Here is a 27,322-nt window from a genome sequence, read left to right on the forward strand (position 1 = left end):
GCACTCGGACAATCTTCTCAAGGGGGTTTCGATTGTGGCCCTGGATTGGACAGTGGTCACCACAGATGCGAGCCTCTCCGGCTGGGGAGCTGTATGTTTGCAACAGTCAGTGCAGGGACACTGGGCTACGACAGAGTCTCACTGGTCGATCAATCGCTTGGAGATCAGGGCGGTCCGCCTGGCACTGCGGGCCTTCCTACCCCTGGTTCGGGGAAAGTCTGTCAGGATTCTGTCCAACAATGCGACTATGGTGGCTTACATCAATCGTCGGGGGGACCCGGAATCGCCCGGTGGCATTAGAAGCTCGGCTCCTGCTTCAATGGACAGAGCGGCACCTTCTCAGCATCGCCGCATCTCACATCGCAGGGGTAAACAACATTCACGCGGACTTTGAGTTGACATCAACTCGACCCCGGAGAATGGGAGCTGGTAGACAGAGCCTTCCAGCTCATCTGCGACAGATGGGGACAGCCGGCCATGGATCTGATGGTGACCTTTCAGAATGCCAAGGCTCCGTGCTTCTTTGCCCGGCACAGGGAACCAGGGGCGGAGGGGGTAGATGCCTTGGCGCTGCCCTGGCCGATGTCAATCCATCTGTATGTCTTTCCCCCCTAGCCTCTGATAGGCAAGGTCCTTCGTCGCATAGAGAGTCACCCTACGGAGGTTATTCTGGTAGCCCCCGAGTGGCCTCGTCAACTTAACTGTAGAAGGACCACTCCGTCTCCCGGCACTACCGAATCTACTTCATCAGGGACCTGTCTGTTTCGATCAGGTAGATCGCTTTTGTCTAGCGGCATGGCTTTTGAGAGGTTATTCGAATGCGGTGGTGTCCATTCTTCTGCGGTCGCGCAAGGTCTCGACTTCATTGTCATATATTCGTGTTTGAAACATAGAAATGACGGCAGAAGAAGACCGAATGGCCCATCCAGTCTGCCCAGCAAGCTTCACACATTTTTTCTCTCATACTTATCTGTTTCTCTTAGCTCTTTGTTCTATTCCCCTTCCACCCCCACCATTAATGTAGAGAGCAGTGATGGAGCTGCATCCAAGTGAAATATCTAACTTGATTAGTTAGGGGTAGTAGGGGTAGTAACCGCCGCGATAAGCAAGCTACACCCATGCTTATTTGTTTTACCTAGACTATGTTGTACAGCCCTTGTTGGTGGTTTTTTCTTGTCCCCTGCCGTTGAAGCAGGGAGCTATGCTGGATATGCGTGAAGTATCCGTTTTTTTCTCCCCTGCCGTTGAAGCAGAGAGCCATGCTGGATATGCATTGAAAGTGAAGTATCAGGCACATTTGGTTTGGGGTAGTAACCGCCGTAACAAGCCAGCTACTCCTCACTTTGTGATTGCGAATCCTTTTTTTCTTCACCCCTGTCGTTGAAGCTATGCAGGATATGCGTGAAGTATCAGGTTTTTTTTTTTTTGGTTTTTTTTTTTCCCTGCTGTTAAAGCAGAGAGCTATGCTGGAAATGCGTGATGTATCAGTCTTTCTCCCATGCCGTTGAAGCAGAGAGCCATGCTGGATATGCATGGCTATGCATGGCTATGTATGGCTATGCATGGAAAGTGAAGTATCAGGAAAGTATTCGAGTCATGGTGTGTTTCTCGGACGATTCGGGCTACTCGGGTGTCCGTTTCCGATATTTTAGCCTTTCTTCAGGATGGTTTGGCCAAGGGGCTGTCTTGTAGTTCGTTACGAGTACAGGTGGCTGCCCTCTGTTGCTTATGAGGTACGGTGGAAGGGGGGACATTGGTATCTCATCTGATATTGTCCGTTTTCTGAAGGGGGCAAAGCATTTACGTCCACCACTGCTTGCTCCTTGTCCTTCCTGGAACTTAAATGTTGTGCTCCAAGCCTTGTGTGCACCCCCGTTTGAACCACTGAAGAGGGTGACCCTGAAGGATCTTACATTGAAAGTCGTATTTTTGGTGGCAATCACTTCGGCTAGGCGGGTTTCTGAACTTCAGGCTTTGTCCTGTAGGGAACTCTTCTTAGGGATCTCTGAGTCCGGAGTTAGTCTCCGGACGGTTCCTTCCTTTCTACCCAAAGTAGTTTCTTCTTTTCATCTGAATCAGTCGGTGGAGCTTCCAGCGTTTTCTCATCTCGACAGTTCAGATACTCTGTCCAAGGATTTGAAGAAGCTGGATGTGTGTAGGGGTCTCTTACGCTATCTGGAAGTTATTAATGGTTTTCGGTTTCGGATCACCTCTTGGTTCTTTGGAAGGGTCCCAAAAAGGGTAATAAGGCATCTAAAACCACCATCTCGCGGTGGTTGAAGGAAACCATAAATTCCGCATATCTTTTATGTGGCTGATCCTTATCTTTGGGACTGAAGGCGCACTCCACTCGCTCCCAGGCGGCTTCCTGGGCGGAGTGTCAGCAGATCTGTAGAGCAGCAACTTGGAAATCGTTGCTCACCTTCGCACGTCATTATCGTCTGGATGTACAGGACTCCAGGGAGGGCAATTTCGGAGCAGGCGTGTTGAGAGCGGGCCTCTCCGGTTCCCACCCCAAGTAGTTGAGCTCTGGTACATCCCAGGAGTCTGGACTGATCCAGTACGTACAGGGAAAAGAAAATTAGGTCTTACCTTTGATAATTTTCGTTCCTGTAGTACCAAGGATCAGTCCAGAGACCCGCCCACTGCTGCATTGAGTTCGGAGAGTCCACTGTTTATAATTCTGCTCAAATTTATGGGGTCTGAGAAGATCCTTAGATCTGTCTCCTTCTGTTTCTGGGTCAGGTCCTTTCTTGGGGGGAGTGGCCCGAGAGTTCCCCAGGTGAACTTTCATGTATATAGTTAGTCTGCTTTGACATTGTGTAATACTGACAGGCTGTGGGTGGCATCCTGGTATATATGGCAGAGCCTGTCAAATCTTGCTCTGTCTCCACCTGCTGGTGCGGAGGCAAAACCCAGGAGTCTGGACTGATCCTTGGTGCTACAGGAATGAAAATTATCGAAGGTAAGACCTAATTTTCTTTTCATATGGCATCTTCTAGATTAGGTGTCACCAATCCCTCGCACGTGTGCTATTTAGTAGACAAATGCATTCTGGCTGACATGATGGTTCCCAATGGTGTAAATGTCAGCTCTGCAAGCATTTTTTAAATGCTCATAAGCTGATCTTGTAATGTTGCCATCACCACCAGTTGGGAATCAGCATTCTGGGCAGAGAGTCCACTGTTGGCAAGTCTTCATTATGGTAGCATATTTTATTAGAGATTAGAGGGGAAGTAATCCCTTACAGCTCCCCCCTCCCCAAAACCCTCATGGCACACCAGTATGAATGTGAAGATGTTGCTGGGTATTTTGGTACTCTGATTAAAAGGCTTGCCTGAAGTAGACAACCAAAGGTCTATTGCACTGTGTGAGCATTCTGAATTTACAGTATCTGTCATGATACAGTAACTTCAGTCTAATTATGCTTTCATAAGTGTTCTAAAAATTACACTGAATATTTGTGATAAAAATTTTTTCATTTGCAGTGTTGCTTTCAGTAGAATTTCACCAACTGACTTGTTTTAATGTATGAATTCATTTTATTTTATTTTTTATTTTTTTTAAAGCATCAGCGACAGCTTTCTCTCCCACTTACCCAATCTAAAACTACTCCGAAAAGAGGATTTTTCAGGGACGATCCTGGTCCCTTCATTAAGAATTTCCTAAGTAAAAGAATCAGCAAGTTAATGAACTCCTCTGATGAAGTTCCCAACAACTGTCGAGAGTTCTATGACAGCTGGCACTGTAAACCTGTTGACTTCCATGGACTTCTTCTCCCTCACATCGAGGGACCACAGATCCGCATTTGGGCCCAGCGGTGCTTACGGTGGATTCCAGATGCCCAGATCTTGGGTGGTGGCTCAGTGGCCACCATGTCCAGAATTCTGGAAACCATGGAAGAAGTGCAGAGTCTGCGGAGAAAGCTCGAGGAGAAGCAGATCCCGGGCCTACCTATCACCAAGGAAACAGAAGTGATGGCCATGCTGAGGAAGTCTGCCCGCTTCTCTTCTTTGTATCCCTTTGCATTGCTCCGCAGAATTTCTCTCAGGCCAGTTATACCGACCAGCACTTGGAGAGGACTGGAAGCAGAGGATGATTTGGTGAAAAGGGAAGATGAATTTATTGATTTGGGCAACATTTAAGACTTTGCTGTACAAATTCAGGTTTTAATTTCACTGGATGTGGACAGACACAAAGGGAACAGGCTCCAAAATGTATTCATTGTTCACACGCAGGTTTAAACATATTAAATTTTGCCACCTTTGCTAGGAACTTATTTTACTCAGGAGTATTTGTAACCAGTGCTGGTCAGTGGGTTTTTCTTTAAAAAAAAATATTTTTTTGCTATAAATGAATGCACAAATGCAGCTGATACTTGCTGGGGAAAAGGCATGAAAAGCACAGGCAAAACTGAAATGTTTTTGGATACTGTAGAGATAGGGAATGTGTAGTCCTTTTGGCTGCAAGATATACCTGGCAAGCAAGAATATATCAATGAAGTTTGAAATATAACTTTTTTTTAATGTACTCATATAAGGGATTTTGATGTTTATCTGAACTTTTTTATTTTGGTCTATCTACAGTTTGTCCTTAGCTGAAACATTTTGGGGCAAAGTGAACAGCTGCTGTAATAAAAATTCTGATGCTGTGCCGATAGCGCCTTGGCATGCCCAGCTCGTAACATAACATGAGCAGTCTTTGATGTGGAACATGGAGAAAGCCCAAATAAGCAAAGCACAACCCCTGGCCATTTTAGTTCTAGAGGGTGAAAATATTCGTGATGGGTACTGCCCTTAGAGACCAGAGCCCTTTATATTTAGCTTCCCCTCCTTAGGATGTTCTCTTCTGTTCTGCAAATATAGCTGTGGAGTAGATCTATATATATATATTTTTTTTTTTTTAACAAATACTGTTGTTAATAAGAGTAGAGATTGTTGTGCTCACATAATGTTCCACTTGTCAGCAATGAATAGCCAAAGGAGAGATGTTAATTCTAGACATTTCACCCCAGGGAAATGTACACATTGTCACAGACACTGCATTATGCAGCATTTCTGCAAATCCACAACTAATTATACTCCCAAAGCCAGCTTAAATTCAGACAAACATTTAGATGATAGGCATTGTATTCACTTAAGAGACTGCAAAGATTGAAGCTTTTTATTAAGGTGGCTTACAGACGGTAACTGAGACAGGACTGGATACATGAGATATCTAAGATCATATGTTATCTAGATTTTATGTTTCCATACAATATTACAATATAGAATTATAAATCCTATATCTAGGTTTGAAAGAATCATTACTGAACTCCATGGGAAATTGTTGCTTTTTCTACCCAAGGAAGATATGAAATGCCAGTGGATCAGAAAAATGTATGTACCTTCTGCTCAGACTTTAGATCTTAAGAGAACTTGAAGTTCATTACTGTAAAGATCCAACAAAGCTTTGTCTGGGATCAACAAGTATGCTGGGGTTTGGTATCCTGTTAAAGATGCCTGCAAGATAGAAAGGATTCCTCAAATTTCAACATAAGTTATAATTCCTCAGCCCGATACATATATACTGATGATTGGCATTATCAATCATCTGCTACAAGATTTTATTTATTTGGGAATTTTTTGCTTGCCTATTGTCTCTCAAGGAGGAATACAATTATAAATTATTTTTTTTCTGAAACAGGAAGTTTAAAGGGTGATGTGAATGTAGGATTGAAAATTATGGCATCTATAAATGGGAAAGCTTTAAAAATAGTTTGGGTGACCCATCCAAGGTAATTTTTCCTCATATTAGATTGGGCATATTCCAATATGTATATGTGCAAGTGTTATTTGTCTCTTTACAGTCTAATTATGCTTGGGAAGTGGGGATGCAGCCTTTTCATTGAATATTGTCACACAAGAATGAGAACGTTTTGGCCATGCTGATGGAAACTGACATGATTGTTTTCTAGGTATTCCTATTCAGTGTGCTTACCAGCTTAATGATACAGAAAGCAGATGCCAAATTCTTGTCCATACTGTGACTCGGATAGGAAGCAAGTGATAGGACATTTTTGCTTCTTCCCTTGCAAATTATTATTAATAAACATTCACTCCAACGTGCTCTCTTCACTTCTGTTTGGAACTGATGGGTGCTTTATCCAGACTCGTAATGAGACAGCCTATATCAGGGGTGGCCAACTCCAATCCTCAACAGCCACAAGAAGTCTGGTTTTCAGACTGTCCACAATGAATATGCATGTAATATGTTTGCATACAATAGAGGCAGTTCATGCAAATCCATCTCATGTATATTCATTGTGGACAGCCTGAAAGCCAGATTTGTTTGTGGCTCTTGAGGACCAGAGTTGGCCACCCCAGGGTTATATGGTTAAAGCACCATAAAAGGGACAGAATAGCATACCTTCATATGGTGATATTCTCCATGGTAAAGGTCAACCAAAGCCATTCAAGTCAATTTGTATTCTGTGCATGTATTATACTGCTTATCTGCATAGGGTTTTGAATTATGTAAACTGAGGGATGCAGGAGCTTAAACATGTAGGTTAACAGTTTTCACATGAAGGTGGTAGGCCTGCCTGAAAATGCTGTTTTTGCCCAGTTTCACAATTATGTTGGATTTACAATTGCAATTCTGGATCTCAGTTTTATGGCATGTTTATTTCCTTGTTTATATTGAGTTCATGGCTCAATAATACTTTGACCATTCTTCAGTTTGTATTCTGTTTTCCCTCATATTCCAACTTATTTCCTATAGAACTCATATATCCAATTAGCCTAGGAGTTAGTTTTGGTTCTGTCTTTCAAAGATTTGTTTCCTGTGCCTGATTTTTTTTTTTTTTTTTTTTTTTTTTGCACACATCTAAATCTGACTATTGACCCCTTGGGAATAGAATTAGGACTGCTTTGTTTACTTTGCTTCCTTGGAAGACAGCTTCTAAAAATGTTTCTGGACTGTGTTGCTTTTGCATGTAGTTTCTGCAGTCTGCACTTAGTAAGAAATCCTTGGGTCCTGATTTATCAAGGGTTTTCTCTAATTTTTGTGCCTGATGGAATAATATATGATACATCTGCCACTTATCTCTAAACCCTGTAGCTATACTGCATACATATTCAGGAACTAAAGCACTTTTTCACATTGTGGGAAGTGCTATAATTTATAAATGATTTATTTATGAATGATTTTTTTTATAAAACAATATGGAATCAAATTATAGTTGATCTGTATACTTAACTGTGATATTTTTGTCTGCCATAAAGTTAGTGAATTCTGCATAATTTTATTTTATGGTATTTTAAAAATAATTCTACTTTATACAAGCAAAAGATTTTCTATATCACATGCTAAGTTAAGTACTCAATGTACCATAAAATCAACAAGATGCTGGAAATATATTTTAGAAACCTCAACTAATCAGTTCTTTTTTGAGGCTCTTTAAATGACAAAATCTGGAAATGCCCATGGCATTTTTCATATACCGCAAAAAAAAAGATTCTGTGGCCAGCTCAGGAGATACCTGACTCTATATCATAGAGATATACATGGGCTCATATTTATTTTTTTCAGATTTCACAGAATAGAAACCAAAATGCTTTGCTAAGTAACTGCTGAATACTTTGGTTCATGAGATGTCCAAAAGCTGGTCCTGGTACTACGTATCACGTTAATGCAGAATACAAATCTAGCTTCAAGGAGTGTGTAATATTTGGCAAAAAGAAATATATTTTAATTAAAAGAAAATTACTAGAGCGAGCACCCAGCATATTTTGATTTCAGGAAATGTATTGGGTGTTTTGCTCCAGCAGTTTTCCTTTCATTAAATTGACTTATGTTTGCTCTACTAGTTTGCCTACAGTTTTTTTTCTTTTACCAAGTGTTGTGCATTCCTTTGACCTGACATTTCTAGTTCATAATGGTCAGATTTGAAATTGTTTTGGAGAATTTTAAGAGGCAAACCAAAAAAAATGAATAATCTAAAAAAAAAAACATAGTAATTCAGATGGAAAGACAAAACAGTCCTTTATTTTTTATTTAAAAAAAAAAAATGTATAAGCAATCATACCTGTAAAATAAATATGTGGTTATGTTAGGTGTGGGATCCAAAAATAAGGGGAGGTGTTTTAGATAATAAAGTTATTGTCAAAAACAGCTATTGCAAGCACCTGCTATTATACAAATAAGCAATTTTGTCCTTTGGTAGAGACCACAAGTAGTAAATAAAGGGTGTCATTGTTTTAAGAACTCAAGCCTCACTTCCTAGAGAAAGATTTTTATAAAAGCATGAGGCAAGACTGCAAGTGCACAGAACTACTTATTAATGCCTTACATTTTATCAGCTATTAAGGACCTTATCATTCCTTTAAAGTTGTTGAATGTTTAGTTGAGTATTTTGTGATAAGCCAAGCTATTCCCTTTCTTTTAGCTCCCTACTTTCCCACTAAAAAAACTAATCAAGGAAGATAAAAATTTCCATTCTTCAGCAACACGTATTGCTATGTTTCCTTAAACATGCAAAATAGAGGATTTTCTTATTAAAATTAGGAGCTAGATCTTGGGAGGAGGAATCAAGATGGCGGTGTGAAAGTTCAGCATGGCATCTTATTTTGCTACTTACTCTTTTTTTTTTTTCTTCATAATTATTTTCTGAGAGATGGCTGCTAAAGAAAAAAGGGGGAAGACTAGAGTCTATCCCTCCGAGTCTCCGGTTCTCCCCCACTTTCAGCAAAAAGATCGACTATTTTGCTGCCCCAACTTCAGGGCTTGGAAACCCCCTTAGTGGTTAGCAGTGAGGGAGCATCGCTTCTGCTGGGGGAGGAGGTCTTGTTTAGTCCTTTGGATCAAAGGCTCCCGCCAAGCCATAGAGAAATCCAAGCCATGACTGCCAAAGCAGCCTCGACTGATGGAGTTAGTGCCGGGAATAGCTCTCTTCTAACTGCGTTTTTGGTGGTTCCAGGAAGTATAGTGTTGAATCCTGAAGTTGCTAGCTGAAGCAATGGTGCCAATGGATGTGGAAGCTGATGCACATAGAGTTAAGGATTCTTCAGCTCTCTTCCCCTGGTGTTTCTGTGAAGCCTGCCATCATTACCCTGGATTCTCAGCCATTCTGGTCAAAAATGAAAGCTTCTATTAATGACTGCAGCACAGAAATGGGTATTTATCATCTAAAGTGGAAGTTCTATCTCAAGGTTTTGAACTTTCAGCCCAGGAACAACAGAAACAAATTGGAAAAAGATGTTACTAAAATTAAATATTTGAATGCTGTGGTATCGCAAGATACGATTTCTATATTAGGTGTAGAAATTCAGTTTTCTGAATTCTACAGTTTAGTATGCAGTTAAGCATTTAGATTTGCAGATCTTTAAAGAAATTTAAGGGCCTGGAATTTTGTTTCTAGACTTGTTCAGAAAATGTTTGAAACTTTGCATATCTCACCTGAAGCAGTGCCAATTGTTAATAGAATTTACTTCCATACAATATTCAGAGAGGGAATTTGCAATCCCCAAGGGGTGTGCAAATTTAACATCTTTTTTAGAGCAATCATCTATGGACTTGAATTAATTAAAATGTTTGTATTTTCGTAATGTGAATACTTTGTTTCTTAGCAAAAAAAGGTCTGGATTTATCCAGACCTGGTCAAAGTCATCTAGGAAAGAAGGGAAACGTTTCTAGATATGCATCAAAGAGTAGATTTTTTAGTGCTGCTTTTATATTATAATATCCATGTAAATGTTAGTTAAGTAAGTATAATTCTGTTGATTTTGTATTTTTTTCCCCCGATCTGTTAAGGTTCTTTTTGGATGCTAAAAAACTGTCTAGTTCAACACCAGTGATGACAAGGATTGATCCAGGGTAATTAGGTCCAGTTAATTTATTCATGGGGTATAATCCACTCTTGGTTACAGTCATAAACTTGCTTTGGGAAATCATTCTTATATCTTCTATTGTATCTGTTACTGAATTTCTCTTGTCATTGCCATGGATACTGTGTAGCGACCAAAAAGAACAAGATTGAGAATAAAAAGACTTTATTCTGACAGTATTCAAGCCTGTGCTTGAAAACCCCCATCCGATGCAAGCCATCGCATAACAAAGTTGTTCAATTTATCTTGTGAGATCCAACATTTATTTATTTTATTTTTATTTTTCTATAATCATTCTTAGTAAATTTTTCTAAATTATTTTTAGTCCTCATAGATAATATCAAAACACAAGTCCGTTCCTTTTAAATATTGTAATTGTTGATCCAATTCTGTTAAGTTTTTCCTCTCTGTTCTTAGCTGTTTTAATAACGAGGATCATCAAATCCAGAGAACATTTATTTAAAATCGCCTCCCAGCTGTTCATAAAGGCACTGTCATCCTAAGGCCCCTGGAGATCCTTTTATATCTACAATGGTCCAACAGTGTTGAAGTATGTAGTGTGCTCCTTACCAAGCCCTTATTTAAATTAATGGCATCCTCCCACTTTTTCAAGAAATCCTCAAATACTTCATTTTCCTTAAAGAAAGAATTCCGATGGAAGTAGATCATTCAATGTACCCTCACTGTAGCTCAGGATGTCTTTCCAAGAGGAAAACGACATATTTCATAACGGGAGTGGACCCAAAAAACAAACCGGAAGCCGATCCAAGATGGATCCAAAGCCGATCCAAGAGCGACCAAAAAGAACAAGATTGATGAATAAAAATACTTTCTTCTGACAGTATTCAAGCCTGTGCTTGAAAACCCCTATCCGATGCAAGCCATCGCATAACAAAGTTGTTCAATTTATCTTGTGATATCCAACATTTATTTCTTTTATTTTTATTGTTAAAGGCTTTAAACAAACTCTAAAGGTTCTATCCGTGCATCCTGATAGACAAAGCAGGAGTAATACATCAAAAGACCTGCTGTTGTGCACAAACAGCAAGCTTTTTTTTCCCTCCTTTTTCTTCTTTGTTTTTTAATCGTTTTTTTTTTACAATCTCCTCCAAACGCATTGGTTAGATGAATACTACCCCCGTGAGTATGGAGTATAGAGGTATGCTTTACACTGACACCAAATTGTCTTTTTTAAAATGTCTGATATTATGAAAGTATACCACTGCTGATTTTTGACCAACGTAATCACTTTTGAATCCTAAGAAAAAGGTTCTTCTACACAGGTACTAAACATCATTCTATCTTTGTTATATCCTATCACTCTGATCGAATTACATGCGTACAATTTATTCTTGTATTCTTTTATGTGCCATTATGATGTCCTCACACATATACCTGTTTTAAGTAATGACTCCTTATGTTTGTCATAACACAAGAAAACATTTGTGTGTTGATTTACACATCTTATTATTTTTTGTAATGTTTACACATTTATGAATGTTTTATTGTTTCTTATATGTGTATTTTAATTTTAGTAGCCCCTGAGACAGCTGTTTACACAGAGCGAGATTGGGGGAAGGCCATTATTACCTAGCTTCCTTTTCTTCCCTCCAAAAAAGTCAGAACATGAGATTTTCAAATGACCATTTCATTTCACAAAATTCTCAAATTGGTGTCAAAGGATATAAATAAAAAAACATCATAATGATTAACAAACATACATACAAGGTACAATCAATGGGCAAGCACATAGGTTTACTCTACTGTACATTAATTTAACTACATTAACTGAAAGCACAGCAAATATGACTCAAATGGCAGCACAGAAAACACAGTCCACTGGGAAATAATCCATCGTGCCCAGGGCAACAACACACATACATGGAAAGTGTAGCAAGTGAACAGGGCCCACAGATAATCTATTGGCAAGTCACTTCTGGGAAGACAACTTACTCCAGCTAGGTCACAGCAGGTGACAATGCAGAATTTCTGCCTCATGAAGACAACTGCTACTGCAGGCCACGACAAACTCTAAGTCCACTAGCAACTGCAGAGTCAGGCAGGACAGATGAACAGCAATCCTGGGAAGTGTACCTCATGGTCTTGGAAAGGCACATCGCAGAAGACATCTCTCCACAGACTAGATCTTTGGCCAAAGCCCTTCTGGCAAACTCTTTCCTTTAGGATGCATAGGTTTGCATCTTCCCATCATAGTACTGATAACCCAGTAAGATTCTCCTCTTTCATGTGCAGCCCTTTCTATTGGAAGCTGCTGTGGGACATGCTGATAGTCAAGATTGACTTGGAGAAAGGCATGGCCAGGGTTTGCTCTGGCTACTGAACCTTAAGCCCTGTAGAACTATCTGGCTCAGGTCTTAGACTATGACTGTAATTTGATTTAGTGAGAGTTATATATTATCAGACATCTGTCAGGATTTCAGTTATGGACTGCTCAATGTGGCATATGACACCAAAAGAGTTGTATTTAATTTCAGATTCCCTGCATTCCTTGGCAGACAGTGGCTGTAACACTGCTGTCCAATGATGATGGGATATTCCTGAAGCAGGTTTATTACAGATGGCTGGAATATTACAGCCTGATAAACATGATTGAGGAGGGAGGATACAGCTAGAGCAGGGGTCAGGAACCTTTTTGGCTGAGAGAGCCATAAACGCCACATATTTTAAAATGTAATTCCATGAGAGCCATACAATATGTTTAAAACTAAATACAAGTAAATGTGTGCATTTTATGTAAGATCCCACTTTTAATGTACAATAAGTCTCTGAAAATATTACACCAGGCCTTAAGACACCAATACATCTCCTATTAGGAAAACGGACCAAGTCAGGCTGCTATAGAGTCCTACACAGAAACAACACGCCAGCAGAAAACCTCACCTGAATCACGTGCTGTCCCTCACCTAACATAGAATAAAGAGACCAAAACGCATAACAAGAAGCATGCAGAAAAAACTGAATTGGAAACTGCAACAAGCCAGAGTCTCTGTATGCAGTGTAACAAAGGAAAAAAGAAACATCACCCATCCTTATAAAACAAATCAAGAAATATAAAATCATCAGCAGTAAAACTGTACTAACAAAAAGAACATATTTCGAAACAGCTGATGAGAGGAATATCCAATAATTAAAACTCATATAAAACATTTCCAGATACCAACAAAATATTTCAAAATAGCAGACACAAAGATCCAGTAATGAAAAATAATAAGGATACAAAAATTTTTTTGCTCTGCATACCTGGGAACGTTTGATATCCAGGTGTCCTGAGATTGTTCTGAATTAGCAGGAGGTGGGGTGGTTTGCTTGGAACTTTCTCCTCTCTCAGTCACATACCAGCGCTTTCTCTCACACTGGCTCTCAATGACACACCTATACACACATGCTCTCAGTACTCACATATACACATGTTTTTTCTCACTCACTTATATAGGCTCTTAATTACACATTTACACACATGCTGTCTATCTTTTCACGCTTACACACACACACAGGCTTTCAATCACATAAATACATGCTGTCTTTTTCTCTCACACACAGACTCTCATTCACATGCTTACAAACATGTCCTCTCTTTCTCTCATTTACACACAGGCTCTCAATCACATACTCACATGCTCCCTCACCTAAATCAGCTCTCAATCACACACAGACACACATGGTCTCTCTCTCTCATTTAAACACAGGCTCTCAATCACATACTCACATGCTCCATCACCTAAACCAGCTGTCAATCAGACACAGACACACATGATCTCTCTCTTACTTATACACACAGGCTCCTAATCATACATACACATGATTTCTCTCACACACAAAGGATCTCAATCATACACACATACTCTTTCACACAAACTTACACATACAGGTTCCCAATGGTAAACTTACATTCATGCTCTCTCTCTCACAGGCAGGCTCTCAATCACAGACATACTCTCTTTCACATACACAGGCTCTCAATCATTCACATACATGCAATCTCACTCACACACACAGGATCTCAAACACACACGCTTGCTCGCTCATTCACTCTCTCTCTCCCCCAACCCCACCCCCACCCCAGGAACTCGCGGCAGCAGCAGCCTCCTCCCAACACTAACCTCCTTCATTTTCAGCCCTCGCGGAGGCGGAGTCCCATCGGCCGCGGTTGAAACTCTTCATTTTCCTCCGAGCCGCGCTGCAGTCTTCTTCCCACAAGCGTGGCCTCTTCTTCTCGCGCAGGCACCCGATGCTCACCACTTCCTCTTCCGGGCCGCGGGAAGAAGAGAGCACGCCGGTGCCGCTCAGCACCGGCGTGCTCTCTTCTTCCCGCGGCCCGGAAGAGGAAGTGGTGAGCATCGGGTGCCTGCGCGGGAAGACTCCCGCGCAGGCACCCGATGACTCCAGCGCTGGCACCCGGCTGACTCCAGTCGTGCTGCTGCTGGCGTGCTCTCTCCTCCTCCTCCCCCCCCCCCCTCGGCCCGGAAGAGGAAGTGGAGAGCATCGGGTGCCTGCGCGGGAAGAAGAGACCACACTAGCGTGGTCTCTTCTTCCGCGCAGGCACCCGATGCTCACCACTTCCTCTTCCGGGCCGCGGGGGGGGGGGGGGAGGAGGAGAAGAGAGCACGCCGGTGCCGCTGACTCCAGCTGTCCCGCCGCGTTCCGCCCGGGCTGACAGCATTTTAAGCCCGGGCGGCGGAGGACCGGGGAGCAGCTGGGTCAGCGGGGAACCGCGAAGTGTGGCGACACTTGTCTGCGAGCCAGATGCAGCCCTCAAAAGAGCCATATCTGGCTCGCGAGCCATGGGTTCCCGACCCCTGAGCTAGAGGGTGCACATCTGATCACCTCCATTCCACTGGCAGCTGACTTTGTGGTTTATGAAATAGTTGGCTGTAGGACTGGTGGTATGAATCCACTTTCCCCCACAGGGTGCCTTTGGGCTGGATAGCTTGGTCCTCAGAATGTCTTGGGACTGAAATGAGCAGTCCTAGAGACCTCCCATCAACCACTGGGACCTGTGGAAAGATGAGGAACAGCATTTAAGTATTGTTGTAGTTGTACTAGCACATGGATCCCAATGTCTTGCTCAGAGACCAGTGCCTCCTTCCACTACCCGCTAGTAGCCACCCTGGATAGTGTCTACAACCATTCACTGCTCCCCACAGCTAGTGCAGCAGCCACATCCAGATAGCTGGACACACCTTCACCATATTCAAACTCCAGGATAGCCTTCAGATGTTGTTCCTGCTTAGACATGTGAAGAGTGCAGAGAACCCATTTTCACTGCTATGCACCATATGCCCTGGTCTTTGCTACCTTATCTTGCAGTGTCCTCTTGCAGACCTGGTAGTGCCTTTTGAAAGTATAGATTGTGCTAGATGAGATTGCCAAGATATTGACCTCTTCTGTGATGATCTTTCAGATCTGTCCCCAGGAAGTCACAGCTCCATGCCAAAGTGGAAGGAGTAATTATCCAGAACCTTGTAGACCAGCACCTCATTCTCTTCTATAGTTCAGCACCACTGGTATAGGTATCATCAGGGCAGAGCTGGTCCAACTCTTTCCCTCTCTGAGGAGCCATTGGGACTATGTTGGGGAGGACACCATCCCTTCCTGATGGCTCCTTCCTCTCACCACATACTTCTACAATCCACCCATCCCTCCCCTCCTTTCTTCCCCACCACACTGCTCAAACTCTTATCTGCCTCCCTAAGCCTTGCATACTTCTTCCCCTCCTTCTCACCTTCATAGAAGGCCCACTCATTCCTACTTTCACTCAACACCATCCCCACTCCCCTATCCCTGGCTATGCGTCATTCTCTTCACAAGTATGCACACCAAATCCTCTCTCACACTCTCTACCACCAACAAAAACAATACAGACCGAGAAATTTTCATACTCAAGCATATCAGACAAGGGCAATACAAAAGGAAGGGAAACAATCTAACACACACAGAAGACAGTCTAGTCTGTAGTCTTAAACATTTTCTCGCTTTCCCACCAAAAACTAAACCCTCTGACTCCGAAGTTCTGATGCTTCCTCCCTCCTCACAGCACAGAGTGGCTGTACAAGATAGCCTTATACTTTTCTGAAAGGGACTCTTGTGCTATTTTGTAGCACATGTGTACAATAGCACAACCAATTCTTAGTGCAGTGAAATATTTTAGCATGAGTACAATATGTATATAATTATCTTAGTGCAGAGTATGACAGTCATTTTAGCATGTGCTAAATTTGCCAAGTCGCCAGCAGTAATTAAAAATGTAACCCACTTTAAGTATACTGACCCCTATATGCAGTTCATACAAAATCAGTCTGACACAGAGGAAAACTAAGCTAAACCTATATTTACCAATGACCAGTGCAAGACTGTAGGATTACATTTTAGTTCAGCCTAGAAAAGTTCTTCTATCTGGTGTGTTACCTTGGTACAGCATATAGATAGTGCTATTAACTTCTAATTTTATGTAATTTATATTTATTCAATTAAAAAATGATAAAGCGATAACTTTGAACCAGAAACTTGTGTACTCATAAGTAATTCCATATAAATATACAAAAAAGAAGTAAACAGTACACCATATTTGATATAATTATACAGAGAGAGGAGTACAAAAATATAGGGAGAAGGAAGAGGAAAAAGATATGAAGAAGGACCATATCTAACTGGATTACGAGCTGCATCTAACATTGCTATGCTGCAGCTGATCTTGGTGTCTCCAGTCCGGTTCAAGCTCATCAGGTTAGAGCAATGGCTTCCTCAGCTGTGCATCTCTTGAGAGGTGCCTAGTGAAGATATTTGTAATGCTGCTACCTTGTCCTCAGTGATTACTTTCACATCACATTACTACAGTTGGGCGGGCAGTTTTGCATCACATGCTTCAAAGGTAATGTGTACTCCACAGTGGGGTCCGGGTTGCTTAACAGTAAACACACCTCTGCAGCCCTTAGCTTGGGACTCCCCACAGATCAAAGCTAATTCAGCCCTGCTTATCAATGGAAAAAAGCAAGTTTGCTTACCGTAAAGTGTTTTCCGTAAATTCCAGGATGAATTAGCATTGAGATGCCTGCTCTCCTTCCTGGAGAGTAGACTATGGAGAGATATTAAAAGGTGTGCTTGTCCATGTGTGTGTGTGCTTCCCGGCGCGTGCACGTTATAAAATCCCATGGCCGTGCGCACGTGTGCAGGATTTTATAATCCGCGTATGTGCGGGCAGTGAGTGCGCAGAAGGGCCAATTTTTTTTAGATATTGCGTGGCAACACAATCGGACCTCCCCTAGTTCCTTCCCATTTCGCTCCAATTAAAGAGCGAACTGGGAGGGAACTTCCCTACCCATACTCCCTCTCTTCCCCTCTCCTCCCCACTGAACCCGTTCTCCTACCTTCCCTTTTTTTTTTTTTGGTTTCGTTGCTTACTGCTCTATTGCAGCAGAAGCAACTTAGCACGCCGGACAACTGCCGGCATGTGCTTCCCCGGCACAGCTGCAAATGGCCGCTGTACCGGCAGCCTCCAGCCCTGTCTTCCCCGCCCCTTGGAACACCCCCTTTTCAGGCCCCGGCACTCATTCGCATACCAGGGTTTGTGCGCGTGGCCGGGCCTGTTTGAAAATTCGCCCGGCGTGTGTAAGGCCCGGCCACACACGTGAACCCCAGGATTCATGTATGCAGGTGTATAAAAATGTACCGTATATGCCTACTAGCTTTGACATGAACTGAAGAGGCTTCTGAGGCAATGCTCATGCAGGAACTCCTGCATATACTCAGTAGAGCTCAAAGCTCTACTAGCTTGGAGAGAGAGATCTGTTCTATGCCAGCAGATGATGGTATATAACAGGATATAACAGGATGAATTAGCTACAGATTAATGCTAATTCATCCTGCTATCTATGGAAAATACCGTTTACAGTAAGCAAATTTGCTTTTTTCTCTCCTTTCTGTCACTTTTTTCCCCATTTCCATTGCAGCTCTTTCCACTTAGTAACCTAACCACATCTTTCTGTGTCTGTCCTTCCTCTTGAGTGCTTAAACGCTTCTGACACTCTTCTGAAATTAACTTCCTCCAGGATTGCAAGGAAGTTCTTTTGTTATGTTGGTTGTTTTTAAGCAAAAGAAACTTCAAGTAATAATGCACCAGTTGACACAGTTTAGTACATAGAGGAGTGAATACCCAACTTGCTTATTATTGTTTATTTGCATACCTGTTTCCCTGCTTGAATACAGAACTATGGTAAAAGCATTTACCTCAACACTGAACAGAACATATGAACTGGAAGATGACCCCCCTCCATCAACACATTAGCAGTTCACATGGACTTCTTGTATCCATATTTCTCTGTCTATTGACCTTTTATGGTGGTCCTGGCCATTACCAGCCACTGAAATACTATCTGTAGCCTTTGGTTATTTATGGTTCAATAAATATCCCTTGATGTGTAACATTAATATTATGGTTACTTACTTTACAGCCATATCTGGTTTTCCTTTTCAGAATATGAAAGCTTTTCCCAGCACTAACAATCTGTTTAACGTAACATAAACATTTCGTGGAGTGCAAGTGTAACGACCCATTGTAGACAACATTAACGGCTTTTTACTCTGGCATGTCTTCCCCTAGGGGGAGGGAGGGGAATCCTTTTGTCCCCCCTCCAGGACAAAAGGATTCCCATCGTTCCCCCAGGCCCTGCTCCAGCCGTCTGCGCCTTGTACCTGCCCAAACGGAAGTGGGGTGTCATTGACATCATGAACATGTGATGCCCGCCCCCCTACAATGAAGCTCTTATTCACACCGACTGCGAGATCTGTTCAATAGCCATGCTCCGCCTGTGCTCCGTCTGTGACCGTATAAAACTTAGCCAGCAGTAAAAAAAAAAACATAAAAGTACACACAATCAAACTGAAAACATAACTTTTATTTAACTTTTTATGGGTGTTGGATGGAAGGAAATTTAGAGGCGAATGCTTGGATAGCACCGATCAGTGCTGCCATATTTTCTCGCTCAGCAGCCATCATTTCCCCCATATTTTCTCGCTCAGCAGCCATTATTTCCGCCATATTTTCTCGCTGAGCAGCCATCAATTCCGCCATATTTTCTCGCTGAGCAGCCATCATTTCAACCATACATTCTCGAAAGTCAGCTCTCAGCGATCGCAATTCCTGGAGGATTTCCTCATGATGACATAGAAACATAGAAACATAGAAATGACGGCAGAAGAAGACCGAATGGCCCATCCAGTCTGCCCAGCAAGCCTCACACATTTTTTCTCTCATTCTTATCTGTTACTCTTAGCTCCTTGTTCTATTCCCCTTCCACCCCCACCATTAATGTAGAGAGCAGTGATGGAGCTGCATGCAAGTGAAATATCTAGCTTGATTAGTTAGGGGTAGTAGGGGCAGTAACCGCCGCGATAAGCAAGCTACACCCATGCTTATTTGTTTTACCTAGACTATGTTGTACAGCTCTTGTTGGTTTTTTTTTACTTCTCCCCTGCTGTAGAAGCAGAGAGCCATGCTGGATATGCATTGAAAGTGAAGTATCAGGCACATTTGGTTTGGGGTAGTAACCGCCGTAACAAGCCAGCTACTCCTCGCTTTGTGATTGCGAATCCTTTTTTTCTTCACCCCTGTCGTTGAAGCTATGCAGGATATGCGTGAAGCATCAGTTTTTTGTTTTTGTTTTTTTTTTCCCCCTGCCGTTGTTTGTTGTTTGTTTGTTTGTTAATTTTTTTTTTCCCCTGCCGTTGAAGCAGAGAGCTATGCTGGAAATGCGTGATGTATCAGTCTTTCTCCCATGCCGATGCAGCAGAGAACCATGCTGGATATGCATGGAAAGTGAAGTATCAGGCACATTTGGTTTGGGGTAGTAACCGCCGTAACAAGCCAGCTACTCCCCGCGTTTTGAGTGCGAACCCTTTTTCTTCTCCCTTGCCGTTGTAGCAGAGAGCTCTGCTGGATGTGTGAAGTATCAGTTATTCTTCTCCCCTGTCATTGAAGCAGAGAGCTATGCTGTATATGCATTGAAAGTGAAGTATCAGGCATATTTGGTTTGGGGTAGTAACCGCCGTAACAAGCCAGCTACTCCCCTCTTTGTGAGTGCAAATCCTTTTTTCCATTACCTCTTGCTGTTGAAGCTTAGAGCGATGTAGGAGTCACAGTATGCATGTGTATGTTTATTTAATAAGGGTATTGTGTCAATAGCCATCATTCTGGCGAGTCACCCACTCTTCATTGGCGGCCTCTTGACTTTATGGATCCGCAGTGTTTATCCCACGCCCCTTTGAAGTCTTTCACAGTTCTGGTCTTCACCACTTCCTCCGGAAGGGCATTCCAGGCATCCACCACCCTCTCCGTGAAGAAATACTTCCTGACATTGGTTCTGAATCTTCCTCCCTGGAGCCTCAAATCATGACCCCTGGTTCTGCTGATTATTTTCCTACGGAAGAGGTTTGTCGTTGTTTTTGGATCATTAAAACCTTTCAAGTATCTGAAAGTCTGTATCATATCACCTCTGCTCCTCCTGTTGTGAGGTTATTCCAGCCACTAATTGCTCGCTTAGGACATCATCGCCAAAAAGTGGCACTTCGAGGTCAGGTTCCACTGGCGCTATTTCCTCAGTCACTGGCGGGTCATCCAGTTGCTGGGATGTTTCCGGGTCTTGAAATGCTGGGGGGGTGGCTGGATCCTGGAGGTCCCCCAGAACGTCCGTTGATTCGTGGACAGGGACATCATACAGATCCAGTGTGACCATGTCCTCTGACACTTGCTGGCTGGGGGAGTCAGCGCTAGGCAGTGGGAAAACGAATTCATGGTTGTGGCCGGATTCTTCGCTCTCACCTTCGCCATTGTCCGTTGTTTCTGTGGATCGAGATATAGAAAGAGGTCACTGTCATTCCATATTTGTGAGGAGTTCATCGTTATGGATTGCAATACCAATGTGGAACCAAATCGTATTATTTTTATGCAACAACAATTACCATGCCAGAAGAGACGTGACATTACCTAAATGCCAATAAGATTGAAGGTCACATTACTCTCATGGTTTTTAATTAAAGGAATACCCTCATACCAGGGCCAGTGCACACTTCCGCCTACCGGCGTCTTTTACCTTTATGTACCACTGCCACTTTGGCTGCCCAATATCAAATGCAATCATAGGGTAACCTCTATTTTGTTTAAAACCATGATATACTGCCGCACACTTATTAGCAGTTCAGTTCATTTTTCATGTTTTTTTTGTTTTTTTTAAATTTATGTATATTTTTTCTTTTTTTCAGAATATCTTGTTAACTCATTTACTTTTCAATGACGCTACAAGTCCAAGAATCTCATTTGCTCTCTTTCATTTCAACTTTAAACTTAAAAAGTGCAATATCCTTTTTAAGAAACACTTTTATCTAGCACTTATCTTGTTCTTTGGAGCCAATGCTCTGCTTAATCACTGGAGCCGAAGTTTCAATGCTCTGCCAAGGTAGTCCTGAGACAATGCTCTGTCAAATTGCTGGAGCCAAAATTTTAGTGCTCTGCAAAAAAAGCCCGACACCGCTGGTGTTTTGAAGTCACTTCTTCGTCAGGGGCTAAACAGGCGTTTCCACAATGAAATGAGCGCGGCAATTCCGCAGAGCACTAAAATTCGAAAAAAAGAAAAAAATATTCGGACTTGTAGCGTCATTGAAAAGTAAATGAGTTAACAAGATATTCTGAAAAAAAGAAAAATATACATAAATTTAAAAAAAACAAAAAAAACATGAAAAATGAACTGAACTGCTAATAAGTGTGCGGCAGTATATCATGGTTTTAAACAAAATAGAGGTTACCCTATGATTGCATTTGATATTGGGCAGCCAAAGTGGCAGTGGTACATAAAGGGTAAAAGTGGTACATAAAGGTAAAAGACGCCGGTAGGCGGAAGTGTGCACTGGCCCTGGTATGAGGGTATTCCTTTAATTAAAAACCATGAGAGTAATGTGACCTTCAATCTTATTGATATTATTTTGTCACATTGGTGCCAGTTTTTTCCGGTTTTGAGTGTTATATTACCTAAATGCCATCACATACTATTGCAACAAGTACAGTGATGATAGGGCAATGAACGATGCAAATGTTTAATGCTGTTTCGAAATTTTAAAAAAAAAGAGCAAACACACATGGGTGGACCACTCATCAGCCATACAGTTAACATGCTACGGTAACCAGATTTAGCTAAATACATACCTGCACGAGCTGATGTGTCCGTGGTGTGCTGCGTCTGGATGCCCAGGACGACCTCCTTCCTCATAGTTCGGAGAACCATCTCCTCCACCGGTGTAAGCACGATGCTGCACGGTGGCCCTCCACCGGTCCTCTTTGCAGAGGCATTGATTTTAGCGGCCTTCTCTTTCACCTCTTTCTTGGTGTCCCGCCACCGGTGCTGCACCTGCTTAACCTCCCGTGGCGTCACAGAAAGTGAGCTTACATCTTGGGCAATTTTTTCCCAAATCTTTTTTCTGCTGGTCCACGAAATCTTCGACTTGAAGAGAAGGCCATGTTTTTCGCATACCGCACGACACAAAACCTCTTTCTCTTCATCCGTAAAGCGCGCCTTACGGGTTCGCTTTGGGGGTGGCTGGCTGGCGCTTGAGTCTTCCTCTCGTTGCTGCTGCACTGCATGGTCCTCTAACTCACCCATAGTGTGCTTTCCCGGCATAGTTAAACCTGAACGGTGACAAAGAGCTCGTGATTAATGGACAGCACAGCAGACATTACATCTGTTAAAAGTACTACAAAATATTGTGGCCTCTGTATAGCCTCGATGAAGGGCCATTCCACAAACTGTTGCCACTTTCCGTGCTCCACCTCCACCGTGAAATCATTTGTTTCCATGGCATCTTTTCCTGAAAAGGAGAAAACAAGAAGGCGAACGGGTTTTAAAGAACGATGACAATGTGGCTAACGACCAAGACAATCGAAAACAGCCTTCCCGCCATGGATTCAGATTCCATGGAGGGGTGCGAGAAAGGACGGGAACATCCTTGTTCCGCGGCCATTTCATCTTTCGAACGTCCGTTCCAGCGGGGAACCAAAGGAACGCTAAACTCTACTCTTCATGCATGGACGCACAAGAAAAAAGCATAGAAGACAGTAGCAAAGGTACGGCGGATTCTAGGCTTCTCCTTGTGCGCCCAAACATAAGCGCTCATGAAAGGCCTGCAAATGCACCGGGATCTACCACAAGGGACACCGAATTTAAGGAAAAAAAATAAAGCGTGCTTTGCATTGCTTACCTGCTTAAAGCCTTGACGATCCCCCGTTCAATTTCCAACGAAACTGCTGTACGCGTGTGTCGGAGTCCAAACGAAGTCGAAAGTAAATTCACCATTCACAGAAGCGACCTATATACACGCCCATGGTAGTAGTATGATGCTGTGCTGGCCAATTGGAAACGTGAGTTACCAAACCAATGGGAAACTCCAGTTCTAGAAAGGCGACAAAATGGCGGGAACGAACATGGCGAACCGAATGGCCGCTTAAATCAAGGATTGAGTGGCTCTGTTGTTCCGCCGTTGGAAAATGGAGAGCCGAAGGGCCGCTCAAGTCTAGGATTGAGCGGCTCTGTTCCGCCGTTGGAAAATGGTGAACCGAAGGGCCGCTCAAGTCTAGGATTGAGCGGCTCTGTTGTTCCGCCATTGAAAAATGGCGAACCGAAGGGCCGCTCAAGTCTAGGATTGAGCGGCTCTGTTGTTCCGCCGTTGGAAAATGGTGAACCGAAGGGCCGCTTAAGTCTAGGATTGAGCGGCTCTGTTGTTCCGCCGTTGGAAAATGGCGAACCGAAGGGCCGCTTAAGTCTAGGGTCAGGGATCGAGCGGCTCTTTTGTTCAGCAGGAGGCAGGGCGCTGGCACGTGCAATAACACATCCGGGCGGCCATTTCTGTTCAAGATGCCGAGAGGAAGATCTCCAAATTTCTGTGACGGAGATATAAGACTGCTGGCGCAGCTGGTGGCGGCCGATGAGCGCCACCTGTTCTTCCGCCCTGGGCACCAGCGGGACCAGGACAGGGCCGATGAGGCCTGGCGGGCGCTCAGGGCGCAATTCAACGCCCAAGCAGAGCGTCCAAGGGAGGTATGATCATAGGACTCTGTTTTTGACTATCTTGTGACATGCATGGAAAAGTAAAGGTTTAACATCTTTGATTTGTGGGTTTGTTTTGTATTGTTGTGTGTGAGAGTTGGAAACTGATCCTTGACTTGCAAGAACAATTTACGGTTGGTCGCTTTGTAGAGCTGTGCCACTACAGGACACATGGGACTTGACTTGTTAGATGTATTTGTGTACTAGATTTGTATTGTGATGGGGATGACAAAAGTAAAAATGACACCTGACTTGTTAGGTTTGAATGTAGTTCAGCCTCTGTAGTTCAACTTTTCTTTTTGCTATTGTTAAACCACAGATGGAGGCATTGAAGAAGCGGGCACGGAGGATCCGGAAGGAGGAGCCGGACTACCTGCGGGCCCACAGAAGACAGGATGGTAGGTGCAGTTAATAGCCTTTACGGTAGAGCTGAAAGCGTTAAAGGAATTTGGTATAATACTGTTCTCGATCTCTGCATGGGCAGCAGCAAAAGTTATATGTTTTCGCCTTTCAGAAAGCAGCAGTGATGGTGATGGCGGCGATCCACAACATGCTGCGCCGGAACAACGCCACGGTGAGCCTTTGATAGCCTTTGTCACGCCAATGTAATTTGCACATGAACATGTGTGTAATGGTACCGGTTATGTTCCTGTTCAAAATGTTGCTAGCTTCTGTTTCTTGTTGTGCATGAATTCATGGAGGACGGGGTTAAGGCCTTAACTTTTTCTCTTTTCAGATACTTCGGAGGAAGAGATGCTGCTGCCTATTCTCCCGCCCCCCCCCCCCCCCCACCATGGACCGTCCCTCCGTGATCCTTCCCGTCCCAGTTTCCCTACCCCCCCCCCCATCTCCCCTGCTCCCCCTGATAACCAGGTCACCCCCATTTTGCGAGCAATCGCAGGAGCTCAGTCACTGCTGGTCTTGGCGCGGGCTCCTGCAGGGTCGCCACCGCCTGCAGACCATCAATGACTGCGTTCCTCCTCCTCCTCCCCCATGGCACGCTCCCTCCCCTTTTTTCCAGGCCCACAACCCCCACCCCCTGTTGTATATATTTTTGTATATTTGTATATGGTTTTGTTTTATATTGTTTATATTATTGTTTACATTGTTCATTTTCGTGTATATATAAATATTTTGGAAGACACAATGGGTTCGTTCCTTTCGCCAATTGTTTGCGTGCGATGATACTGTGGCCATATGGAGCACATGGAATACTAAGGGAAACCGAGCAGAAACAGAAGAGGAGAACATGGAATACGAGAGAAGAACATAGAATACAAGAAAATCTATAGAACACACGAAGAGCACATGGAATACAGAGACACTCAACAGAAACAGAATAGGAGCACATGCAATCCCACGGTACAACTGGTCGGACTGGATCGTTACAGCACAGATGGATATAACATAGGCTGGGGTCAGGCGCATACATACACCTAACAATCATATGAGGGCTCACTGGGTACTAAGACCTGGCCACTGAGTCCCTGTCATGAGATGTCCAATGAAAGACATGAGCTAAATATGCAATATGTGTGTGTAAGGAAGGGGCTAACAGAGTAGAAGGGGAGGTAGGGGAGGCAAAAAACCAGGGGTGCTTGGAAGTCCTACACCATACATGGGTGAAATGGAAACAAACTGGTTGGTATTGGTATCGGGGCGCGTGTATTTTAAAATCCCCACTTAGAAGCGGCATTTGCACGCTTAGGCGTGCAGCTACTTAAAACTGCACACATGTGTACATTCAAGCTTGCACAGGGCGGCTTTCCCCCGAGCAGGCGTCCATCTTCCCCAGGAGCCACGATCCGTTCCTGATGGCCGGAGGGCTGCAAAAAGTAAGTCGCGCAGCGGGAGGCAGGAGAGGTCAGATGGGCGCCTGCAAAAAGTAAGTTGCTTCCCCGCTTCACACTGTCAGTGTCTCTTCTTCCCTCCTCCCGAAGCAGGGAGGAGGGAAGAAGAGACACTGACAGTAGTGTGAAGCGGCGAAGCAACTTACTTTTTGCAGGCGTCCATCTTCGCGAGCAGCTGGAGGCAGGAGAGGTCGTCTGATGTCCGGAGGGGGGTGCAAAAAGTAAGTCGCTTTGCCGCTTCATACTGCCAGTCCCTTCTCCCCTCCTCCCGGAGCAAGGCTGCTTTTCGCGCCCTGCTTCGGGAGGAGGGGAGGGGGGACTGGCAGTCCCGACTTCCTGGTATCTGTCATTTCAAATGACATTTGAAATGACAGAAGGATCCGTGAAGCCTTAGGCCCGCGCACCCAGGATACTGTATAGGCGCTCTATCCTGTAAAATGGGTTGCGCGGGCCTAAGGCTTCACGGATCCTTCTTAGACGCGGTTTTCATTTGCATAAAATTATTGTTCAGGATCGAGCGGTAGGTGAGCTGCACTGTGCGTGCGGCAACCGCGGGTGCCCTGGTCACTAACGCAGCTCTTCCTACCGCTCAGTTCTGGATAGACCTGATAGTAAATTGTCCGTATGTACATGTAATAGATTTTCACCATGTGTGGTAAAGCTTATCCACTTTCACTAGTATATTGGCCCCTAAGTGTGTTAAGTGTTCTTCGTTATTGCCATTGCAAAATATTTTTGTGGTGAGAAAAAAACAGTACATTTCTCTGTGTGCCAAACTAAATGTAGGAGTCTTAAAGCAGGAATAATGTCTAGGTCTTTAAATGTCACCTTGACTGTTTTTTGGCCTTATTGCTGCTTTTTTAATTTATTCATTGCCTTTTTAAATCTTTTTTTCTCTTATTTCATTTCTAATATTTAACAAAAATTATATTAAAAAAAAGGCAGTACCCAAATATTTGGGAATGATAGTTATCAAAATTAGTGAAACACATACACATACAATGCCAAGGAACTACTATCATTAAACATATACCCAAAGTGTTGAATCTGTGAAAAAAATGATGGGGATTTTATGGGACTATGCAAAATGTGCTTAAAGAAATAGGGGGAAAAAGCCAGATCATAACTTACTACTGGCTGGTAGCAGGCAAACTCATAAAGCTGTCACAGCAAGTGCCAACAGACCTCAATAGTTATAATCAGTTCTGGCAAAAAAAAAAAAAAAAACAACCCTTAGTGATAGCAAAGGAAAGTCTCATGTATTGTCAAACCATCACTGGTGTACAAAATATATATATTATAACAAAACCTAATAAAGAGTGCAAATGAAGGGAAAGTTGTCTCAGAATGTGCCTTCTCTCAGCACTATATACAGGAAGAGAGTTTAACTGCTGAATTAAAGAGATATTCAGATGTGCTTAGCTGGAGCCCAGTGCATTGAAAAACTTTTGACTTAGCCCGACTGAAGATCCTCGTTTCGCCATCAAACAATGGCTTCTTC

At 43.2% G+C, this 27,322-nt stretch overlaps 2 protein-coding genes across 6 annotated transcripts in view; both read left to right on the forward strand.

Annotated features, from left to right (window-relative positions):
• Positions 1 to 7,415, forward strand: part of MTMR12 (myotubularin related protein 12) — a 252,214-nt gene extending 244,799 nt beyond the window's left edge. For 4 of the 5 annotated variants that reach the window (XM_029579307.1, XM_029579315.1, XM_029579323.1 and 1 more), the window contains one exon: positions 3,570 to 4,534. In XM_029579307.1, the coding sequence (XP_029435167.1) occupies positions 3,570 to 4,145 (576 nt within the window). In that variant the 3' untranslated portion in view covers positions 4,146 to 4,534. Of the gene's footprint in view, positions 1 to 3,569 lie in introns of all 5 variants that reach the window. The other variant, XM_029579298.1, reaches the window with a different exon arrangement.
• Positions 5,249 to 25,863, forward strand: LOC115077125 (forkhead box protein G1-like). Its single transcript, XM_029579346.1, has 4 exons — positions 5,249 to 5,378; positions 24,291 to 24,369; positions 24,486 to 24,545; positions 24,708 to 25,863. Exons 1-4 carry the CDS (start codon positions 5,358 to 5,360, stop codon positions 24,938 to 24,940), a joined length of 393 nt encoding a protein of 130 aa, XP_029435206.1. The 5' UTR covers positions 5,249 to 5,357; the 3' UTR covers positions 24,941 to 25,863.
• Positions 25,864 to 27,322: the final 1,459 nt, after the last annotated feature.

Source organism: Rhinatrema bivittatum, chromosome 1, assembly GCF_901001135.1.
Source record: "Rhinatrema bivittatum chromosome 1, aRhiBiv1.1, whole genome shotgun sequence".
Classification (NCBI taxonomy): domain Eukaryota; kingdom Metazoa; phylum Chordata; class Amphibia; order Gymnophiona; family Rhinatrematidae; genus Rhinatrema; species Rhinatrema bivittatum.